The sequence below is a fragment of the Pogona vitticeps genome, chromosome 1 (assembly GCF_051106095.1).
Source record: "Pogona vitticeps strain Pit_001003342236 chromosome 1, PviZW2.1, whole genome shotgun sequence".
Taxonomy (NCBI): Eukaryota; Metazoa; Chordata; class Lepidosauria; order Squamata; family Agamidae; genus Pogona; species Pogona vitticeps.
In genome coordinates this window covers 341,376,704-341,399,932 of record NC_135783.1, presented here as the reverse complement: position 1 = coordinate 341,399,932, position 23,229 = coordinate 341,376,704, and the positions used below count along the sequence as shown (strand labels likewise).

The 23,229-nt window shown below is 43.1% G+C and overlaps 1 protein-coding gene across 2 annotated transcripts in view; it reads right to left on the bottom strand.

Moving 5' to 3' along the window:
• TRMT61A (tRNA methyltransferase 61A) overlaps positions 1–23,229 on the bottom strand; it is a 64,125-nt gene that overhangs the window by 21,515 nt on the left and 19,381 nt on the right. For both annotated transcript variants that reach the window (XM_072986708.2, XM_020808934.3), the window contains exon 3: positions 21,185–21,451. In XM_072986708.2, the coding sequence (XP_072842809.2) occupies positions 21,185–21,451 (267 nt within the window). The remainder of the gene's footprint in view (positions 1–21,184; positions 21,452–23,229) is intronic.

The following is a 23,229-nucleotide window of genomic DNA, read 5'->3' as shown; positions in this document are numbered from 1 at the left end:
CTGTACTTATCTGTGCCAACATGCACTGCACTTGCATTGGCTCTTCAATGGCAACTGAAATAACAACATCCCTCTACAGGAGCAAACCATACACAGATTTTGAGGAACACAGTTCTGGGCATCACAGTTTAAGGAGATTGACAACAAGAGAATGTTCAAGGAGGGGGATCAAGATGGTAAAAAGTCTGGAACCCAAGCTCTACAAAGAATGGTTGAGGCAGACGGGCATGTTTAGCCTAGAGAAGAGAAGATTGAAGGGCTATACGATAACCATCTTTAAATATACGATGGGCTATAATGTGGGAGATGGAACAAGCTTGTTTTCAGTGGCTCAAGAGTGCAAGACTCAAACCAATGGATTCCAATTAAAAGAAAGGACATTTCATAAGGAAGAACAACCTGACTGTACCAGCTTCAAGCAGATTTGACAATGCAACAGACTATCATGGAATGCAGTGGAATCTCCTTCAATGGAGGTTTTCATGCAATGGCTGGATGGCCATCTTTCAAGGATGCGTCAGCTGTGGATTTCCTGCTTTATCAGAAGATTGGACTCTATGAACCCTCAGGGTCCCTTCCAAATCTACAATTCTACAAAACAGCTAAAAATGGAAAGAATATACATGATGCTCTCCTATCATCAACAGATTATGCAAAGGATGCCCACAGGTACATAACAACACCCCAGCAGCTTTTCTTAGAAGGCAAAACAGGTCAAGAAAATTGCCTGCTCCTGTGAAAGTATGATTTTCATAACACAGTTTCCCAAGGGAATCCTCTTACAGAACCAACCCCCTAATGAGAAAAAAATGTGTGGCGAGAGTGCCACACCAATCCCCAAGTGGCTCCTTCAACTGCACACTCCCCCCACCACCAATATTTTCAGGAAAACTACCACTGTTCAATTTGTTTAATGAGATCTCTGTGTTAGCCTGAGTTGATACAGTAATTATCCCAGATTAGTCCTGCTCACATTGGGAAGCTGTGTGAGGCTTTTGATCTTGGCCTGGAGGATGGGGAGCTGTCTTGACAAATGAATGCACTCATGCATAATACATCTGAAACTTCTGATGAGGAGGATAGAGGAGACAATACGAGGGTCTGTAGAAATTCTCCCACCCCACGCCCATTCAACTCGGGAGGCCAGAGAGCCTCAGTGAAATGGGTTTTATCCAGAGGTCAACTCTCCCCTCTCTGTAGGCTGGGGAACAGGAGGAAGAGGTTAGACGGAAGGCCGACAGACGCTATAAGTAGCAATGGATTCAGAGTTTGTACAGGTCAATGCACAGCTCAAGCTGGAGGGATTAGAAATGAAAGGGGGAGGAGGGGGGATAAAGAAGCAAGAGAGGAAAAAAATAGATAGCACAATACTGAATTTTCCCAAGCACTTTTTTCAATGGTTAGATGGAGTAGGTACACTAGATAGTTTGCTTCTCAGAAAGAAAGAAAGAAAGAAAGAAAGAAAGAAAGAAAGAAAGAAAGAAAGAGAGAGAGAGAGAGAGAGAGAGAGAGAAATAAAGAGAGAGAAAGAAAGAAAGAAAGAAAGAAAGAAAGAAAGAAAGAAAGAAAGAGAGAGAGAGAGAAATAAAGAGAGAGAAAGAAAGAAAGAAAGAAAGAAAGAAAGAAAGAAAGAAAGAAAGAAAGAAAGAAAGAAAGAAAGAAAGAAAGAAAGAAAGAAAGAAAGAAAAAGGGGACGTGTATCAGAAATCTTTCAGGCAACAAGCCCCCATGGACAATTCATCCATTCCCATAATTTCAACATTTCCTTCAACAAACACAAAAGCATACTGTTGTGCAACTGATGTCCTTACTTTACAATAAACAGTCTCACTCCAAAATTGCTGCTCATTAAGAAAAATATTTGTACCATGCAATTACAAACTTGGAAATCACTTAAGTGAAGGAGTAGAGAATTTAGGTTTTTACTATTTGGAACCTTTGTTTCAATAAATCCAAACCCACAAGGGAATAAAGATAGAGCTGAGATACAGGACATCTCCAGTAAAATTTGGCTTTTGGTTCCTTTCTAAACTCAATGCTGGTGTTTCCATTGGCTGTACAAAACACTCAAGGAAGTACGGTAAACCACCATCTTGAGCCAGTCCAGATCAATGGCATTTGGATGACATTTGATCTGTCCTGTTGTAACAGACCATTATCTATTAAACAACTGGATAGCAATCTGGTTTTCTCCAGATATTTCGGTCCATACTTCCCATAAGCCTTAGCCAACATGGTTAAGGACTGTAATCCAATACATCTAAATGGTCCCTGGTTGCCTGTCTCCAATCTAACCAACCATCTTGTCTAAAAGTGGCCTTCGGCCTCCCTCCCTCCCTCCCTCCCTCCCTCCCTCCCTCCCTTCTTTCTTTCTTTCTTTCTTTCTTTCTTTCTTTCTTTCTTTCTTTCTTTCTTTCTTTCTTTCTTTCTTTCTTTCTTTCTTTCTCTCCATATGCTGCCTTTCTCTCAATAAAGGGACTCAAGATGGCTCACAATATTAAAATGAACAGAATTAAAAATATAAATTAAAGATTAAAAAACAATTAAAATATATGTCAATTGAAATACAATCTTGTACAAGGCCTTGATGCAACTGTTCTACTACAGTGTTTCTACCTAAGGACAAAACTACATTGCCAGTGACAGGTTCTCTTCCTAAGACTGGGGCTGCTATTTCCACACCTATCTGATACAACTAGTGGAAAATTATGAGATTTAAGGTCCTGAAAATTATGCATGCTTGCCTTAAGGGAATGACAGTCTACTGCCAAGGGCTGCATGCTGAACAACAGCCGTGTCCCTATAATTACCGGGGCGGGCAACTGTGGTACTGTAGACATTAAGGCCTTGCAACTCTTAGCAGCCCTGATCCACACAGCCAGTGAGGGATAGTGGGAATTACAGTGCAGTACACTGCTTTGGAAGGCCACAGCACTGGATATGGTCTTCTATGGAACTGTCTGCCTGAAACAAGTTTCCTGAAAAGCGTTGTCAATTGCATTCAGAAGATCCCATGTTCGATCCCCAGCAAAGACCTTAATTTCAGGTGTCACCTGAAACACCAGAGAGCTGCTACCAATCAATTTAAACATATGTGAGACACACACCCCCCCGGGCCATACCTTCATTGTCATGACACCACTATTGGGTAGTTCCCTAGCTATTGTATGCCCCCACAATAATTTCCCTTCCAAATGGCTGAAATGTCTCTTCTAAGCCATTTCAACTTCTAGCAGTCACTGGCTTTCAACTGAAAAATGCTGCGTCTGGCCCAGTCCATCACTCAAAATGAAAGCCCCACAGGACTGATCTAAAACTGAATTTGGCCATTGAGTTGAAAGTTATTCAAGCCCTTGATTTAGGCAATGCTAGCTGACAGATGATTAAGACAATGCTAGGTTTGACTTGCTACAAGACAACTTTTAATATTCCTATCATCTCTTCTTAATCCTTGCTTTCTCAAAGAACAGATAGTTTCCCCCCCTCATTTCTGCAGAGACTCCATGGTGATTTAAGGGTCCAAGATGGAACTGCGGAAGCAAGAGGATTGTATCTGGATTTTATATATTTTTGGAAAAACATTGGCAGTGTTCTGCAGGGCCTCTGCAGCATCACGCACAGCAGCAGTAAATTATCACTATCCGGGTAGCAGCTATGGCGGTGGGAGGTGATGGCTTGTGGGAGTCAGGAAGCAACATCCGACAACAGCATCTTTCTGGCATTTGCTCAATGCTTACTAGCAGCACACTAAAAATACTGCCTTTCGAACCAGGAGGATGGAATGTCCTTTAAGTCAGCATGCACTGGGCAACTTAATGTTTTGCTGACATTTGCTGAGACAGTTCACCAATCAGACAAAACGCTACCCATTTATTACAAATGTTAAATATGTACACACATGGACACTTTTAAGGAAATACTTAGATATTTTTAATGTTTTTTAACCTTGACCATTTTATGTTTTCTGATATATAGTTTTGAATGGCATTTTTTAACTTTTAATTGTTGTAAGCTGGCTTGGGTTTCCTATGGGGGGAAAGGGGGCATATAAATAATATAAATAAAATCATTCAATCACAACATCATTCATTCAGTTGTTGTGGCATAACATTTCCAAACGTCCATCACTGGCTCAACATCAAAGAACTGGAAAGAGTCAGGAATAAACAGAATTTTACCATGCAAAGCGTGGAGATTGTGAAAGCCTGCCCTGGAATCTGGCTGGCACAATGTGTGCCTTTTAACATGGCTTCTGTTATAATAAAGCACAGATCAAGTTTCTAGTGCTTATTTTTCTGGACTGGGGAGTAAAGGCTGAATATACCGGGCCTTGTTTCTCAGGTATACCTGTACTAAAAAGTCACAAATGTTTCATAGCAAGGAGTCAATGGCACTGCATTACAGTAGTCAGAGTCCTGGGCTGCAATAAGAAAAATCCAGATGTGCATTCCCATTCGGCCGTGTATTTCACTAGGTGTCTTTAGGACTGTCCTTAGGACTGTATGTATGTGTGTATGTGTGTGTGTGTGTGTGTGTGTGTGTGTGTGTGTGTGTGTGTGTGTGTGTGTGTGTGTGTCTGTCTGTCTGTCTGTCTGTCTGTCTGTCTGTCTGTCTATCTATCTATCTATCTATCTATCTATCTATCTATCTATCTATCTATCTATCTAGGTAAGATCACATTAGGCATCCTTCAGTCTCAAGAGACTATGGTAACGTGCTCTGTATGGACGACTTGGAAAGCGTATGTATGTATGTATGTCATATCATATCATGACTACCATAAACCTTGAGAACATTAGTTTAAGGAGGATGCCAACATGTAGCTATGACCAATTTTATAGTTTGTCTCACAGAACTACTGCCTCCAACATTTTCTGGACACAGGGAAGCACTATGAAACTAGTTCACATTTGTAGCAAATGTACAGCATATGGTTCCAGAAGTTTCCTAACCCTGCAATTCCCTGCCTTTCTAAACTCATCATCCCTGCCCATTTATCTGTTTTCCTGCTTCTTTTCCTACTTTGGCTTTCTCAACTATGCAAAGCTAGTTCTAATTATTTGAAAGTTGAAATGTCAGTCAGAACATGGTAGAAATTTAATTTAGCACAGCTTAGTCTTAAGCACAGCATCGTAATGTGGTAATAAACCTGATGCAAGGGATTCAGTTCCAGATTGCCCCAGGAAGCCAGTGCATGAAACTTAGTTCTCGGATTCTCATGTATATATTTATTTATTTATATAAATATTTAGTTGCACACTGGCAGTAAAAGCAGGAGAAACCGGCCAGCTAGGGAATGCATCTGGTTCATGGATCAGAAGTTCCCATCTCCAGTCTAGTACCTGTTTTATCCTACTTTTGTCTTGTCATGGAATTTTAGACAACTTGCACAGTGACTCTGTAACCAAATGTTGTCCAGGTCCAGAACTGCTTAGCTGAACAAGATGGTGGCGACATCATGAACCTTCAGACCAAATATGGGAAGATAACTTCTTTGGACTACAGCTGTGAGAAACCCTCACGCAAATAAATAAATAAATAAATAAATAAATAAATAAATAAATAAATAAATAAATAAATAAATAAATAAATAAATAAATAAATAAATAAATAAATAAATAAATAGTAAAGCACACTAACTAAATCTATGATTCTTTAAGAAGAAAATGGGCAGTGGCAGTGCCATTGGCAGCTTGGTAAAATTATCTGAGCTCTGTTTTCTAACTTCTGAAACGATGAAACAGGATTACAAAGCAAATTAATTAAATTAAAGGTCAAGAAAATGTTCAATGGCAGCCTGATTTAGTCAAGGACAGGACTTGCAGCTCTGCTGGCTGAAATTCCCACATGACTACTCAGAGTACAGGACCGCTGTCCTTATTTTCAGGAGGTCATCCCACCATCGCATCATAAAGGATGACAACAAAGCCCAAGAATTTGACAAAGACTTCCCAGAAAGACAAAGACTTGACACACACCCCTGCAATCCTGAGGGAGTTCAACATTCCATAGGCACAGGCAGAAGAGCACCAGTAAGGCGATGCCGTCCAGATATTTTGGAGTACTACAGCTAGGGCTGACAGGAGTGATACAAGAGAAGGGTGAGAAAGGAGGCCATAGGGAAAATCAACAAAAGAGTCTTGTGAGAGCTTAAACGTGAATGGGTTTTCTCTGGCATAAAGTCTTGAAGCCTTTTAACCCACTTCTTCAAATGCAAGAAGTGAGCTGAAGTCCCAGGACCTGCATCTGAAAAAGTCTAACATCTCTGAGACCTTTATGCCAAATGACATCTTGTTAGTTTCTAAGATGCCCGTAGGTCTCTTGCTCCAGACTGACTTCCCATTTCTACTGGATCCTCTCTGTGAGTCCTTCTCGTTCCCCTCTGCCCCAGCCTTTATAGAAGGGCTACGCAGATGGCACCATCAACTTTGTTTTCCGCTCAAATCTTCTGGCCGAGCAAACTGGCGCCTGGTGAAGAACAGCATCTCAGGGAAAAGAACAGAGTACAGTATAGTATAGAACAATTATTTATTTATTTATTTATTTGATTTATACCCCGCCTATCTGGTCCGAAAGGACCACTCTAGGTCTACAGGCTGGCTCAGCAGTTTGTTTTCAGTTATAGAACAGACGTGAAACTGTAAATCATTTCCCACCTACTGTAAATCATCCAGAGATCTGATTTCTGCCTGTCCTTGTCCTACAGCAGCCACCGAAATACCTTCCCCAACAACACAACATTCACTTGGCTATTACAGCTGATAGACCAGGGCTTCTCAGCTAACAAATCAATGTGGGAAGTGTCCCCTGTAGACGGAAGAGTGTGAAAGCCAAAGTCCTGTGGCAAAACAACAGGCACGTAGCTTTCTAGCTGCTTAATAATGAAAGAGAAAAAAAGAGAAACAGTTTTTCTTTCTGCGGAGTAAGAATGCCCACTGTCTCCTGGTTCAAGTGTTAGAAAGATCTGAACCAGCACGAAGGATCTCTGAATTAAAATCAGCAACTTTATAACTCCATTATCTCCTAATCTGCCAACGGGAAGATTTCAAAGCCTCCACCAACACATGAATTCAGCAGAATTATCCTCTATCATTCTTAAAAAACCATCAGAGGACACTATGAAGGTGAAAGCTGAACTCTACAGCAAAAGCAAATCTTCAGTAGAAACTGGTCCAAAACATGGCCCAGAGATTCTCTCCTAAGAGATGCTCTCCCAGAACAAGGAGGCACTGCGTACATTAAATATAAATATCTTTCCAGCAACTGAATTAACTTTTGCCTATACAAAAATCACTTTGAAATATTTTTCCATATCCCCCAAAAGTCACCGGGAGGTTCCAAATTGATTTACATCAGAAAACAGTGCATAGTACAGCTCTCCTACCAATAGGAGCTGTTCTATTTTAGATGGCAGGTAAGAGAATTAAAAAAAAAACTTGCAGAATTTCATCCCTCCCCTTCTCAAACACCATACCATTGCCAAAGGTTCTTGAAGCAGCTTACAAAAGCCAACAATTAGGCAGTTACAACCCAGAAGATAAAATACTGCCTTTTCCATTATGTGGCTGTCCAGAATGCAAGATCTTCCTTCGGGGGCAATAAGTTGATATATACTAAAAAGCAGGCTTCCTCTGTAACTCTACCTAGATGTGAAACCACAAAGGATGTCAGGTGGGTTGTTCCTTCAGGCAGTAAAATAGTATATACTGTATATTCTTCCATATGGCCTCTGGTGTTTCAAACAGGTTTTAAATTGGGCTTTTAAAAACCTGGTGTTTTTTTAAAGGGCAAAATCTGACTCTGAAAACCTAGGTGCATTAAGGGCAACTGTGCTTTTGAAGTTTGCCAGCTGTCTGCCATGCTTTCTGTCACAGGACTGATTCTGGAGCTAAGTGTGCAACAGAAAGCCCCTTAACCCTGACTTTCCCCCTTCTGGTTATCTTTTAACCAGACTCACCCTGACCAGCCCTTCAAATATGGCAGCCTGCTCCCTGTAAAAGAGGAGTATAGCCACTTAGGACACAACCAGGCATGCTTTGCACATGAAACATGAGCCGTTATCAGTCAGCTGAATCCTGCCTTTACCAGAATTCTACAGCCAGGAAGATCTCTTAATATGGGGCAAACATTTAGTCACTTTGCCTAAATTCTGAGGGAATCTTGTCTCTGCCATGACCATGGGCAAGCAGGTAGCCTTCTACTGATACAGTTGTGCCCCGCTGGACGAATACCCCGCTCTACGCCGAATCTGCTTTACGTTGACGTTTTTGCGATCGCTTTTGCAATTGCAAAATGATCTTTTAAATGGGGTGTTTTCGCTGTGCAATGATCGGTTCCCTGCTTCGGGAACTGATTTTCGCTTTACAACGATCAGCAAACAGCTGATCGTCAGGTTTCAAAATGGCCACCAGCTGAAGAAAATGGCCCCTCCACTGTTTTCTAGGATGGATTCCTCACTTTACAGGCACCAAAAATGGCCGCCGTATGGAAGATCTTCGCTGGACGAGCAGGTATTCAGCCCATTGAAACGCACTGAACTGTTTTCTATGCGTTTCAATGGGTTTTTAATTTCGTTTGACAACGTTTTCGCTCTACAGCGATTTCGCTGGAACGAATTAACGTCATCAAGCGAGGCACCACTTAAGCAGAGAGGTAACACTGATCTGCCTCACACGTATCTCATAAGACTTTTTGAGACGAAAATGGTGTACTCTGAAGAGGAAGTGCATGCATGTTTTGACAATTTAGATCAGGGGTCTCAAACATGAGGCCTGGGGGCCATTTGCAGCCCACTGGATGATACTTCGTGGCACCCGCCTTGCCTGCCCCCTCTGAAGCGCCCACACGTCCTCTGCTGTCAAGAGTCAAAAAAATCCTCACCTCACTTGCCGGCTCTCTCCCAAGACAGCGCCTCTTGCACCCTCCATCCAGAACTGCAGCCTGCCAGCGAGTCTGCCTGTCTGCTGGCTGGCAGGCTGCAGTTCCAGATGGAAGGTGCAAGAGGCCCTGTCTTAGGGGAGATCCGGCGAGCGAGGTGCGCTGCCGGCCCTTTTTCTCGAGCACCTGAGCCACCACCAAGCGGCCTGTCCTCAAAGAACGCCTCCAAGCCGCCAGCAGCAGCTGCCGCCACTGCTACCTCTTCCAGGGAAGCGGCTCTCTGGTTCTCTTTTACTCTCTCGGCACCCCCAGCACCAGCCCGGCCAACAGTCACCTCAGCACCCAGCGGTGCTTCCTCCTCCTCCTCCTCGTCCTGCTCCAGCCGCCTTGGCTCTGGAGGCTGCCTGGGCTCACCTCGCAAAATTTGCTCCCCTGTCGTGGTGGGGGTAGCTGCTGCTGCTGAGTGCGCCTTTTTTTGAGGGGGCTCCTCAGAGGAAGGTTGCCGGACCTCCGTGTGTGTGTTTTATGTCCGTGCGTGCGCACCTGTGGGGGGCACCCCATTCTGTTTAATTTTGCAGGTACCAATGGGGGCTTTTCTCCTTTGGCAAGGTGATTCTGCAAGGTGTTGTGTTTTTTTTTTTTTAAATGTGATGCGGCCCAGCGTCACCCAGACTCTGTCTCCAGCGGCCCCCAGTTAAATTGAGTCTGAGACCCCTGATTTAGATGGATCCTTTATTTCATGTAAACACAGAATTATAACTGCCACCTAACAGATGGAACAATGCCACTGTTGTCTTCCTGACCTCTCCCAGAAACATGCCTGGTTCTGAAATTCACTCCAACATCCTCTTCTCTTTCTGGAAGTAAACACCAAACCGAGGTGGGGGGGGGGAATTCAGAAGCTGTCATTCATGAAGCATACAGGCAAAAGGCTATGTGAGAATTCAGAATTCTTACCATTTTTTTTCTTTACATACTGCTGGGTTGCAAGGAATGACTTAAAAATTAAACACGCAGCCTTTCTAAAATATTCAGTGGAAATCAAGGTCAGGTCTCATATGCTTGGATCGCTGCAGGGAAAGGCATTTGTCAGCCGGTGCTGCAATCCGAAGCGGAAGGGTGGGGAGTTGTGCAGGTTTCGAAAATGAAGCAAGATCTGCAGTGCAGCAGCGTTCAGGTATGCCAAAATCGCTGCTGTCAGAAAACCAACCAGGACACTGGCAGAAGATTTTTAGCCGAAAAAAGCAGAGGCTCAGCTCCTCTAACACGCCGTCCAGCAGCAAATATGGAGCCCGAATCATCCCTTTCCTTTTTAAAATCTCTCCCAGTTCTTCCTGCAATATAACAGGTTGTTCAAGAGAGAGGTCAAAGCAGTCGGAGGCAGGAACAGCGGCACAAGATGTAGGCTTAACAGACCATTAACCCTGAGCCTATTAAAATAATGAAGTGCAGCTATTCAGAAATCAAGACCGAGTCACGCAAGGAGGCTGCCCTCCTCCTCGGTCTTCTTGTTAAGGATGTGTGGACACGGACATTAAAAACTCACAGCCACTTCCAAATAATTCATTAAGCAGCCCTGGAGGATGGGGGAGGGGCTAGAGAAAGAGACAAATGTACTGTACCAAGGAAATGCTCTTCCCTTGCCCTTAAGAGTTAGTATGTACATTTTAATCCACTGTGTTAATCCACTGCTGCAACTGCATGTTCTTTGGGCAGGTGGGACCACAACACCCCTCCCTTCCAAACAGTATGCTTGTAGGGGAAAAAAAGCAGCTGAAGGAAACAGGATAGTGGCATGCAGAATGATGTGAGGTATAGTAAAAGAAAAGCTTTTGAACAAACATGAATAAGGAATAACTGAATAAATAACAGTGTCATTATGGCCATAGTCGTTCGTGTACAGATGTCCGCCCTGCCACCCCCAGTTAGACTTCTGCAAGGTGCGCTCTCTGTGGATGACCGTGAAGACAACTGGTGCAAGAAGCAAATCCTATTACGATGGTTCTAAAAGAATTGTCTTGGCCTCCAATGTGCTTCTCATCAGAATTCAAGGTGGCAATGATTAAGGATGTGTCATGCAAATTTTTGGACGTGGAAATCCCAGAATTCTCAGCGAATTCCCCAGGCAAAACTCTGGGAGTTCCAGTCCTCACAGCCACACCTACAGACACCTACATCCTGCTTACCTAAACCAGGATCTTCTTGGAGGCTGCACGGCTATCTTGGGCCTACTTCCTGTTGTTAATGTACCAAAAAAAGGGAAGCTGCAGTAGTGCTTCCTGGATTGAGAAGGGCACTTTGTGTAAAGCTGTCAGCACAGCACCATAGCTTTCATGTGGACCTTCTCCCCCATGCCGGCTGGGCCACTTGACGTCCTTCTGATCCCACAGTCCACCAATCTGGGCAGGAGGTTGGGCTGCCTGCCCCTGCCTCCTCAGGCAGCCAACTACTCATCATCTGTGTGGGGAGAATCCCTGTCCCGCCTCCTCGATGGAGTGGTTGGCTGCCTGAAGAGGCAGGGACGGGCAGCCCATCCTCCTGCCCAGACTGGTGCGTAGCCAGAGCAAAAGGGCCCTGGTGATGCACAACAACAGGTAAGCGGCTCAGCCAGCCTGGGATGTGGGGGGGGGGGGGGAAGTCCCCTTGGCAGCTATGCTGACATCTTTGTATGAAGCTGTCAGGTGCACAAAGCACCTTTCTCTATTCCTGGGTGTTGTAGTTTTATTGCAATTTAGGTTCTAAGCTAAAACACCCAGGAAGCATTACTGTACTTTTATTTTTTTGCATAATAGCAACAGTTGGTCTGAAACAGCTACACTGCCTCCCAGACAAGGCTATGGTCTAGTTGAGAAAAATGTAGGTATCTGCAGGTCTGGGTCTAAGGAATGAAGCTCCTAGCATTCTGCTGAGGAATTCTTGGAAAATTCCATATGGGCAGAATCCTTACAGGAAAAGAGAAACCCCCTGAATGTGTTTTTATTTTAATTTTATTTAAAATAGTTTTACCCCACCTTTCTCCTGACAAAGGACCAGCACATCTGCCTTTATAAGCCTGCCTGGGTATTAAGATGATCAGGGGAAGCCTTTCTCTATGTCCCACCACCTTCACAGGTGTGCTTGGTGCGGTTTACGGGCGAGGGTCTTCTATGTTTCAGTTAGGCAGCACATGGGGAGGGATGAGTCATGGCTACACTCTCTGATGTCATTTGGCCTGCAAGGCATCAACAGGGTGATGATCTGGTCCAACCTCCAAAAGTGGCTTTCCATCCCTGTTTTCCCCCCAACTCCAATCTAGTGCTGGATGGGTGGGAAATATTTGGTACTTATTTTTTTAAAACCACCCATGACATTGCTAATTGCATGAATGGAGTCCCATCTCATGGGACCCAAAATGTTGCAGAAAAAACTCGCCTTTGCTGCCCAGCTGTATTGCACATCTCCCATCTCCTTAGGCTCATGGAAAATATGCAGAAGGCAGCTCTCGCCTTGCAGCCTGCACAGGTATTTTAAATTCTGCTCCCACTCCTGAACACATTACTAATTCTCAAACTGGGGATCTCATATTCCCTGACACACAGTGGGGATTTTCCAAAAGAACAACCAGAAAGCATCCAGCCTTGGAAATGCTGAGCTAGATCTACTGAATTATTCAGCTTACAATAATTCACCTTGGTACAGTTTGCTCATGTGAGAAATGAGAGAAGCGTTAGGGCCACTGGGCTGGAACACTGGGATAAGGGAAGGGCGACACCCTGCACAGTGTGAGTTGTTTGCCTGCCATGCGAGAGGACAGCAATTGTATCCCCAGCGATAAACTGAACCCTCATTCCCAGCAGTGGGAAAGCCGCTTCTGTGTGGTATAATGCACCGTATGTGGGGACCAAACCAAGGGAGTGTCTCTTTCCCACTTGATTGGCACGTTCTTGCTCAGAGGAAGAGTTTTTAACAGAAAAGATTCATGAGAGCTGAGTTTGGAATTTGTTTTCTTAAACTGCACTACAAACTCCTAGAAGACCCCAGCTATACATAGGTGAAGTAAAGGTAGAGACTCCCCTTGACAATTTGTCCAGTTGTGTCCAACTCTAGGGGGCGATGCTTATCTCCGTTTCCAACCCATAGAGCTGGCGTTTTGTCCGAAGACAATCTTCCATGGTCACGTGGCCAGTGCAACTACACATGGAATGCCATTACCTTCCCACCGTGGTGTTACCTATTTATCTACTTGTATTTGTATGCTTTCTAACTGCTAGGTTGGCGGGAGCTGGGACTAGCAATGGGAGCTCACTCCATCACGTGGATTTGATCTTACGACTGCTGGTCTTCTGACCTTGCAGCACAGAAGCTTCTGCGGTTTAACCCTCAGCGCCACCAGCTATACATACCTACTCATTAAAAATGGTTATGCATTTAGTGTTACAAATAATTTGGCTGTGATGATATTTATAACAGGGGTAAGCAGCCATTCTAGACTGGATGAATCCCAAGCTGGAATTAAGATTGCCGGAAGAAATATCAACGACCTCAGATATGCCGATGATACCACTCTGATGGCAGAAAGTGAGGAGGAATTAAAGAACCTCTTAATGAGGGTGAAAGAGGTCTGAAGCTCAATGTGAAAAAAAACACCTAAGATCATGGCCACTGGTCCCATCACCTCCTGGCAAATAGAAGGGGAAGAGATGGAGGCAATGACAGATTTTACTTTCTTGAGCTCCATGATCACTGCAGATGGAGACAGCAGCCATGAAATTAAAAGGCGCCTGCTTCTTGGGAGGAAAGCAATGACAAACCTAGACAGCATCTTAAAAAATAGAGACATCACCTTGCCGACAAATGTTTGCATAGTCAAAGCTATGGTTTTCCCAGTAGTGATGTATGGAAGTGAGAGCTGGACCATAAAGAAGGTTGACTGCCGAAGAATTTATGCTTTTGAATTATGGTGCTGGAGGAGACTCTGGAGAGTCCCCTGGACTGCAAGGAGAACAAATCTATCCATTTTGAAGGAAATCAACCTTAAGGGCTCACTAGAAGGACAGATCCTGAAGCTGAGGCTCCAATACTTTGGTCATCTCATGAGAATAGAAGACTCCCTGGAGAAGACCCTGATTTTGGAAAAGTGTGAGGGCAAGAGGAGAAGGGGACAACAGAGGATGAGATGGGTGGACAGCGTCATTGTAGCTACCAACATGAATTTGACCAAACTCCGGGAGGCAGCACAAGACAAGCGGGCCTGGCATACTCTGGTTCATGGGGTCATGAAGAGTCGGACATGACTAAACAACTAAACAACAACAACAAAACAACCATTTGGGGGGGTCTGTATCTACTCCATTTTCTAAACATCTGATCCCTAAAGAACACATCTGTCAATCTCCCTTGCATACAAAATTGCTATTTGGGGCTAAATCAGACATGCTGATGAAGAATTATTAAATGGAGGTTCATATCTCCTGGATAGCTGGATAGCTCTGTGAGTGGAGCCAGAGGTTGGGAGTTTGATTCCCAACTGTGCCTCTTAGGTGAAGAAACAGCTTGTGAGTATTCTCTACCTAGAAAACCCTGAAAATGGTTGCCATAAGTCAGAATTCACTTGAGTGCACATGATGATGATGATTCATACCTCCTGGAGGTATAACTCTCCAGTTTTGACTGAATCTTTTAGCAAGAGGGAACCTCAGAAGAAGTGGTAGACAAAATGCCTGCAGACCATATAATGCCCACCCGACTGGTGCCAATGGTATCTTTTCTTGATGGCGACAGCAGCTCTAAGTACCAAGAGCATTATCCTTCAAGAAGAAAGAGCAAGGGGGAAATAGCCGCATAACCCTAAAGACTGGAGATGTTTATTCACTAGGGTGTGATAGCCATGATTCGTGCAGGCTGAACTGAAAATGTAGGCATTTCCGTTGAAATGGAAAGTTGAAACTGCTGAACATCAACAGACTAAATGCTGCAGTCCTCATGAGACTATGGGGATGCTATTCCACTCTCCCTGAATCTTACAATGTTACTTTCTGTCCAAATTATTGCAAATAAAAAAGGTCAACACAATGTAAAAAGGAAGCCGGTTCACAAGGCAAGGTGTCATCTCGCTGTGGCAACATCAGCCATGCCTGCAAACAAGGACTCCAGAAGATACTCATCTTGTATGGATTATTTGCAGTACAATCTTATGTAAATCTAGTCCGATGTCACATCCACGGAGTTCAAGAAGTCTTAGTTCCAGGTAAGTGGGTACCAGATTGCAGTCTAAGAAGCTGTTCGTCTCAAAGCAATGCTTGCTATAAAGGCAGAGATTTAGAAAGCTACTTTGAAAAATGAAACATGACTTTGGGAACAAAAAGTAGTTTTTCCCAAGCTCTGTGTAACTGTGGTTAGAGTCAGATGCCTTTCTGTATAATTATGATTTGAATCAGACACACTAAATTCTCCTGGGCAAGTCTGACATGATCTAAATAAATGTATTCTCTGGGAGAGAAAGTGACACATGCGGATCACTTGATTCCTCTTTATTAGACCATGGCAGCTGCTGAGATACACAGGGCCCGATGCCAAAATGCCCCACCTTTCTTCAGGTGAAAGGCATCTTACACTCAGTGGGAAGAGTGAGTAGGTGTACTAGAAAGCAGTGTGGGAAAATGATGTTATATCCTATGACATAACAGGTCATGCCACCTGTTGTGCAATAAGAAATGTGCCACTTGCACAACCTATGTGCACATGTCAGGTGCAAAATTGCAACTTCTTACAGCATTGACACTCTTGACACAGAAAGGTGCAAACAGGATTTCCCCCCTTGTCTTCATTTCTCTTTGGACTCAACCGGTACATCAGATGTGATAGGATATGTGAACAGTATTCTGGTGGCATTATGTCTGTACTTGCTCATCCCACATGGAATTTCTTTGATACTGGTCTCTTCAAGGGACTGAACACACATGGGTCATCCAAACCCTAAGGGAGCTTGTGGCCTTCCAAATGTCAGCAGATTCCAAATCCTGTCATTCCCAGAAACCAATGTAACCAATGATAAGGGACTATGGCAACTGTAGTCCAGCTACGTAAACCCCACAGGCCACAGAAGTTCCCAATGTATAAATGTGTGTATTGTTCGTTACCGAAGTTAGAAGTCAGTAACAGGTGGTGCCTGTATTCTGTTCCGTTCATCCTTGAGTGTCTCTAACTTTCTTTTCTTAAAAATAAAAGTTATACACACATACTACCTCCTAACAATATGTCAGAGAGCAATTACTCTCGTCAAATTATGTTACTATGTCTTCCCACACACTTGTGGCTCAGCTAGAATATGCCTGACAGAAGTTCAAGAGCTTTCTCTATTCCACATATGCCAACAACAGTGGCAATCAAAGAAAAACAGTGGGAGAACATCGGCTCCCTCCTTTTTTGAGCTGTAAAACCTGAAGCATTCTTTCAAAGCCTTAACAGATCTTAGCAACCACCACCTAGTATTTCAATACATGAGCCATCAAGTTTAACAGTAAGAGCCCAACACATATGGCAGCATTAATTCCCACACAAAACACAAAGGGAAGCATGAGTAATCATCACCATTTTCTTCATCCTCATCCTCTGCATGGCAGGTACCATTTGATAATGAGAAATGATAATAAGAACATAACATTTGTATGGCATTTTCACAAGTTCACAGCACCCTACGTGCTCTTTCACACATAAATATGCCCTTTGATTGTGGCAATCTAGAGAAGCCCAGCTCTGCCTTCCACCACCAATGTCTGGGGAGGTAGAACTGGGCCTTTTTGGTGGTAGCACCACATTTGTGAAACTTCCTCCTCCGCTACCTTCAGGATTTCAGATATTTTCCTTCTCTCAAGATTTTAGATATCCTTTCTTATGCACCACTTTTCTACGTGGGCTTGAATGCTCTTTCTAACTGTATTGATCTTTTTAACCTTTTAAATTGCATTGATGTTTTATTTGGGAAAAATTACCTTGGCAGCCCAATTCTGTGCGTATCTAGTAGGAAATACATACTGCTTAGTTCAATGGGAGTCAACATGCATAAGATTACCAAGGTGTTTTTTAAAAGGAATCATTTTATTATTATTTTATTTATGTGTTTATTTTTGCTCTTACCAATGAGTTTTAATATATTTATTTAATGCTTTTAAATATTGCAAATAACTTATTATTTGATTTCTAACTTTGTTTCTTTTAATACTGTAAGCAATCTTGGATCCGATTTACCCTTGGATAAGGGGAATTGCCTAAGCTTTGGTGCAAATTGCCACACAGTAAGGAGGAGCTAGTTGCACTCCTGAGTACATGCATGCAATAAGGTACCCCTCTGGGAACATAACCATTACGTTGGTGACGAGAGGCAATTTGCCTTCAAGGCTTACAGTTCCCTTTATAGAGGCATAAATCAGCAACTAGAGATAGGCACAAACCAGCACAATGGCAGTTCATGATGGTTTGTCAATGTCCACAAACTATGAACCATGCTGAATTTAAAAACCACCACAAAAAAACAGTTTGTGGTTCATTTGATTTGGGTCCATCTCCAAATGAAGGGGAGGCTTCCTGTGTAGCTCAGCACCCTTCATGGGCCCCAGCACCTACCTTACTTGCTCCAAACTTTCTCCTCTGCCACTGCTGCCCAGCTGAATAGGACAATAGGCTATCTGTAACCTATGTCCTGCCCCGTTGCTTTCTTGAGACTTAGGGAATCATGGTTCTTTGACAGTTCCTTATATATATTGCCCAATGGACAGCAAAACTACACTTCCCACAATACCCTAAGCATCCCAGGAAGCACTGGGGCAAAAAGTACATCCCAAACAGTCTACTGTCCTACTCTGCTGGGGGGATGGCAGTGGTGGAGGGCAGGAGGGGATCCGGAGCAAGGTTCTGGGGCCCATGAAGGGCACCTAAACAATGCAAAGCTCTTACTCTGGCCTGCCTCAATGCACTTCTGTCAGCAGTCCAGAAAGGGAAATCTAACAACACCCCTTACACTCAGCTTATATGCCCCTGTAACTCTGGTGAGATCAAATGTGTTACTTCGTTGTGCTTTTTATTCTGGCATTCGAGAAGTCCTTGTTAACACTTATATAAGGGCATTTCCTGGATGATCAGAGGCACATTACACACTGCTTTTGGTGACAGGGCGATGCCCTGGCAGATACACTGGGCTAAACCAAAATTCAGATATGTTGACGAAAGCATCTAAATTCTGTGCTGCTGTAGTCAAAAACTGTGAAGGAAAGGTTCCATCCAAAGTGCAGCTATAGTATCTGTAAATTGGTGTATACATGTAGAGGCCTTAATGATCACACCGGCTCTATGAGCTTCAAAGTAATAATTCTGTCATTCTATGCAAGCTGCAATAGCCCATAGATAAGGCCTAAGATAGAGAGGCAGGAGATATCTAATAAGATGTATGAATGTAGTTTTATATATGTGTGTATATAGATTTTTTTTAGTGTTTTTATATTGATTTTATGTTTCCTAATTATTTAATGTTCCTTACTTTTGCTGGTCAATGACTGTAGTAAAACATTTATTATTATATGAAGGGAGGCTTTCTGGGTGGGGGAAATGAAGCAAAATGAAATGTCAATGATGAAAAAGTTCAGTGTTTTGTTTCACTTCATGAAAATGCAGTTCCCAGAAACGCCCACAAAACAAACCAAAAACCAGCACGTTTCGTGGTTTTTCTGGCTTCGTGGTTCATTTCGTGCCCGTCTCTGATTATAGCCATTAATGTCGGCAACCCATGGGAAGAAATGAAATATATTTACGAAGATTCCAGATTTTATAAAGATTATACCAAAAATTCTTACATTTGAAAACTTCTATAAAAACATATTTACCAAGGGGGTAAAAAAGATAGCAAACACAAAAGGAAAAAGGTTCCTTGGTGTCATCTTCAACATTGCCAAGATTTCCTGGCACACAAAGCAAATTACTGTGAGCAAGATAAAGTTCTAAGTCCTATCAGCAAAAAGCTGTAAAAAAAAAAAACACTAAGAAATTTAGACTGTTGGCATAAAATGATGTGTGATATCATTCCAAAGAATCTAAGTCTAAAGGTTTCCTTCCACATCAGTGCCCTTGCATGGATGGGTATACATACAGGAACCAAGAACATACGTGCAGTGGGTTCAGACAGCAAGAGAGCAAATTGGCGAGACTTCATTCTCCTCTTCCAGTTTAGCAAAAGTAGGATGTGAAAGGAACAAGACCTTCCCTTCTTCCCTCTTTTCTATCAGCAGCTTTTTTTCTGGACAGTCAGCTGTATATAATTTTCAAATGCTGGATTCCATATTCAGTTTGGAATTTTGAGATTCTTTGCTTTTGTTTTTATTAAAGCTGGCCGAACAGTTCAGTGGTTCAGGTTTCTGGCTGTGGAGCCAGAAATTGGTTCGATTCCTCACTGTGCCTCCCCACAAGTAAAGCCAGCCTGGGTGGCCTTGGCCAAGCTGCACAGTCCCAGGATGCCCTCAGAAGAAGGGAAGGGTAAAACCCTTCTGAGCATGATCTACCTGGAAAACCCACCAGACATCAAGACTGATTTGATGACACGTGATGATGCTAATGATTAGCTTTCATTTGACATAAGATTCAGATCCTTGAATGTTACTGGAAAAGGCTAAAAATACAGGGGCAAAGCCTAGCGAAATAATAGATGGTGAGATGGTTAAACTTAATTCTAATGGCCAGGAGAGTAGAATTTCATTTCCCTGATGACTCCCCCACTCTCACAAATACCATGAGCATAATTGTGCAATTCTGCCTAATTTCAATGATGGCATTTTTTTTCTTGGGACAGAATGTGGATTGCGTCATTGGAACAATTATGTTATTTTAGTGCTAAGTACATACATCTTGGGATAATGGAAATGTGTCTCTTTCCTGCTCTAAAAAACATCAATTTCTCAAAGAGACCTTGAACATAAAAGAATAAAGCAGGATATACAGAATGATTCCTGTATGTGGGCCTCTTTTTGATAATGTTCATAAGAACAGAATGGGGATGAGACTTAAAATACTATGGCTTTCCAATCAGGTTGTGTAAGTATTGTCTAATGTGAACTATGGTTACTGTGTTAGAGTAGGACTAGAGCAAGACAGGTTGAAATCCCAACTCAGCCACCAATTGTACCAGAAATGTTTTAAGGTAAAGATACTATAGGCAGACAGAAGGATAAATAAGTGGGATCAAGACTGACTTCGTACTAGTAGTTAAAATGATTAAACTAAGGTTGTGGTACTAAACAGAAACTGCAATATGCTGGACATATCAGAAGAGGACAAGACTCCCTGGAAAGACAATAATGCTAGGAAGAGTTGAAGGCAATAGGAAAAGACAGAATCTTAACATGAGATGGACTAAAACTCCATAAAGGAAGCCATGGTCTTTGGTTTGTAAGACATGATATTTTGGATATCTTTAATTTACCAGATTGCCATATGTCAGAATCAACTTGACACACATAACAACAACACAAACAAATGCCAGATCATACATCAGCCCTAACCTCACTTGTTTGGTCCAACATACTAGATGTTACTCCATCCGAGATACTTCTCTGGTCTTTGCTAGGAATCCAAAACGTTCCAACCAGATTTCACATTTCTTGTGAAATCAATGTCATTCATTTAATTTCATTCTATTATTTATACCCCACCTTTCTCCTAAAGAGGAGAATATGACATATTAGATCCCGTATTTCTGGCCACGTTTTCTATAAGTTCTTTCCCTGAAGCATTTGGAAGCATTTCTTTACTTTATTGATTTACAAATATTTATGAACTGCTTGAATCTGAAGGTTGTAAAACAGTGTGCCACAGTACAAAAACATGCAACACACAAAACTGAATTACAATATTTATCATCAACAGACATGAGATTGGACCTCCCAAGAAAAGGCTTGCAAAAAACAGGTAAGTTTTCAGGATGTGTCTAAAAACAAATATTGCTGGAACAAGCTGAAATTTAGACAGCAGTGTATTCCACAGAGTGGGTCCCACAATGCACAGCACCCTGCTCTGAACAGTTGCAGAGTAGGATTTTGGCAACATGTGGCTTCTCCAAATCAAGTGAGGACCAATAAAAGAAGCTCTAAGGGAGAATACAACCTGTCACGTAACCAGGTCCCAAATTATTTGCTCTTTTACAAACTATAAACTTTATGGATGAACCCCATTCAAGGACTCTAACCAGTCTTTCTCACGCTGCTGCCCTCTATTTGACTAGAATCCCCATCATCCTCAGTCAACCAAGTCAAATAAGACAAATAAAGTTTTGAAACCAGACACCTACCTTCATATTTCAGAGCCAGTTTGGCATGCCCAATAGCTTCCCATGGTGATGGAATATCCAGGAACACAGCGTCGGCAACATTGGTGACGCCAAACCCATTTTTGCACACATCCTGGTTCTTTACTGTTACCAAATGGTCCACTTCATGTTCTCGAAACTCTTCTATGGCCTTCTCAGCTCTCTGTTGGTGAAACTCTATTGTATACAGATGCCCTGTTGGGGCGATCGTCCTAATAATTGCATGAGAGAGGGAACCGCTTCCAGTACCTGGAAAGAAAGGAAAAGCTGAAATATCGAAATACAATTTCTGAAAATGAGTAAGGCCACATTTACATGTAGGCAACCGAAGCAGATTACATGGGCAAGCACTTAGGACTCCTATATTCCACAGCAGGAGTGGGGGAAAAATAGATGAGTAGATCTCTGGGTGATCCAGTGTGACAAGGGTCTCCAACTCTCTGCTACATGAGTGGAGGACCTATATGGGATTTTGGGGACAAGAGAAATGCTGCATCTGGGAAGTCATATTCTGATTTTTTTAGGCCACCTTTAGCCTGTGTCATATAGTTTGCTGCCTCCATCTCATACTAACAACTTAAAAACTTCCACTCAAATTAGGATCCTGAAGCAGAATATTTGGAGAAAAACCTGGAGCAGATTTGTGTGAAAGGAAACATAATCTTGTTCTGCTGCTCATGGCTAATATCTGGGCTAAGCATCTACTTGGAAGAGCTCTAAGTACTTAATTCTTAAAGAATTTTTAATTCTTCTCAGAGTCTCAATTCTTATTAACAATGATAACCTTTGAACTACAGAGCTGAAAGGGACCCTGTGGATCATCGAGTCCGGCCCCTCTCAAGGAGGCCCAGTGGGGAATTGAACTCCCAAACTCTGGTTCTGTAGCCAGATACCTAAACCACTGAGGTTTAGGTATCTATCCGGCAGCTCATGTCTGCCCACCTCTGCTATTCTTCTGCATCTCCAGTTGGTACCTATCAGGATTTTAATAAAAAAGCAAAGTAGATCCCATATACCTGAAGTTTGCCCACCCTTAGTCTACTGGTATAGGTGATTTCGGAGCAAAAGTTCAGAAATTATTAATCAAACACTACAAGTGGAAGAACCAACAAAACAGAACAGTCTGTTCCTGCTCAGGATTTCAGATCTCTGTTTTGTTACACAGATGCCTGGCTTTTTTGCCCAGTTCCCCCAAAGTCTATCAATATTTCATGATCACCATTGACTCCACTCCTCCCTTCCTTGGCTGTTTGTAGGGTCTGAAGATTTCTTCCTTCTACATGCCCATGGATAACCTGCTCCTTCCACATGGATAGTGTCATTTTACTTTTTTATTAGTTATGTTTCTACCAGCTTTTATACTAATGTATGCCTTAGTTACATTTATATTTTATAAGCATTTATACCTCAGCTTTCGCCCCACTGGGTTTCGTGGGTGTGTCTCCTCCTCATCTAATTCTCACGGCAACCTCGTAAGGGAGATCAAGCTGAGGCAGAAAATAAGCAGCTAAAGGCCATCCATTGAGTTTCATGGCTCAGGACTCAAATCTCCAAATCCCAGTTCAACATTCCAGTCACCATAGTTAAAGGTTCCTCTTGACATTTAGTCGAGTCATGTTGGACTCTAGGGGGCGGTGCTCATCCCTGTTTCCAAGCCGTAGAACCAGCGTTTGTCCGTAGACCAGTGGTCCCCAACCTTTTTACTCCCGTGGACCGGCTGGGGGAGGCGGAGCACACACCCCCTCGCGCTTGTGCACATGCGTGAAGGAGCGTGCTCTCTCTCAGGCACGGGCGTGCTTGTGTGCATGTGCAAAGGGTGGTGCAGTGCTCATGTGGGTGCGCGCACTCTCTTGGGCAAAAAGTGTCACAGCACTTGTGCAGGTGCTCGCACACTCGCGCTGCAGGCACAAACAGGTTGTGTGGGGGAGTGCATGTGGGGGGGGAGGTCTCTCTCCACAGCCCAGTCCAGCCTCAGGCCACGGACCGGCATCGGGCCGCGGAACGGGGGTTGGGGACCTCTGCCATAG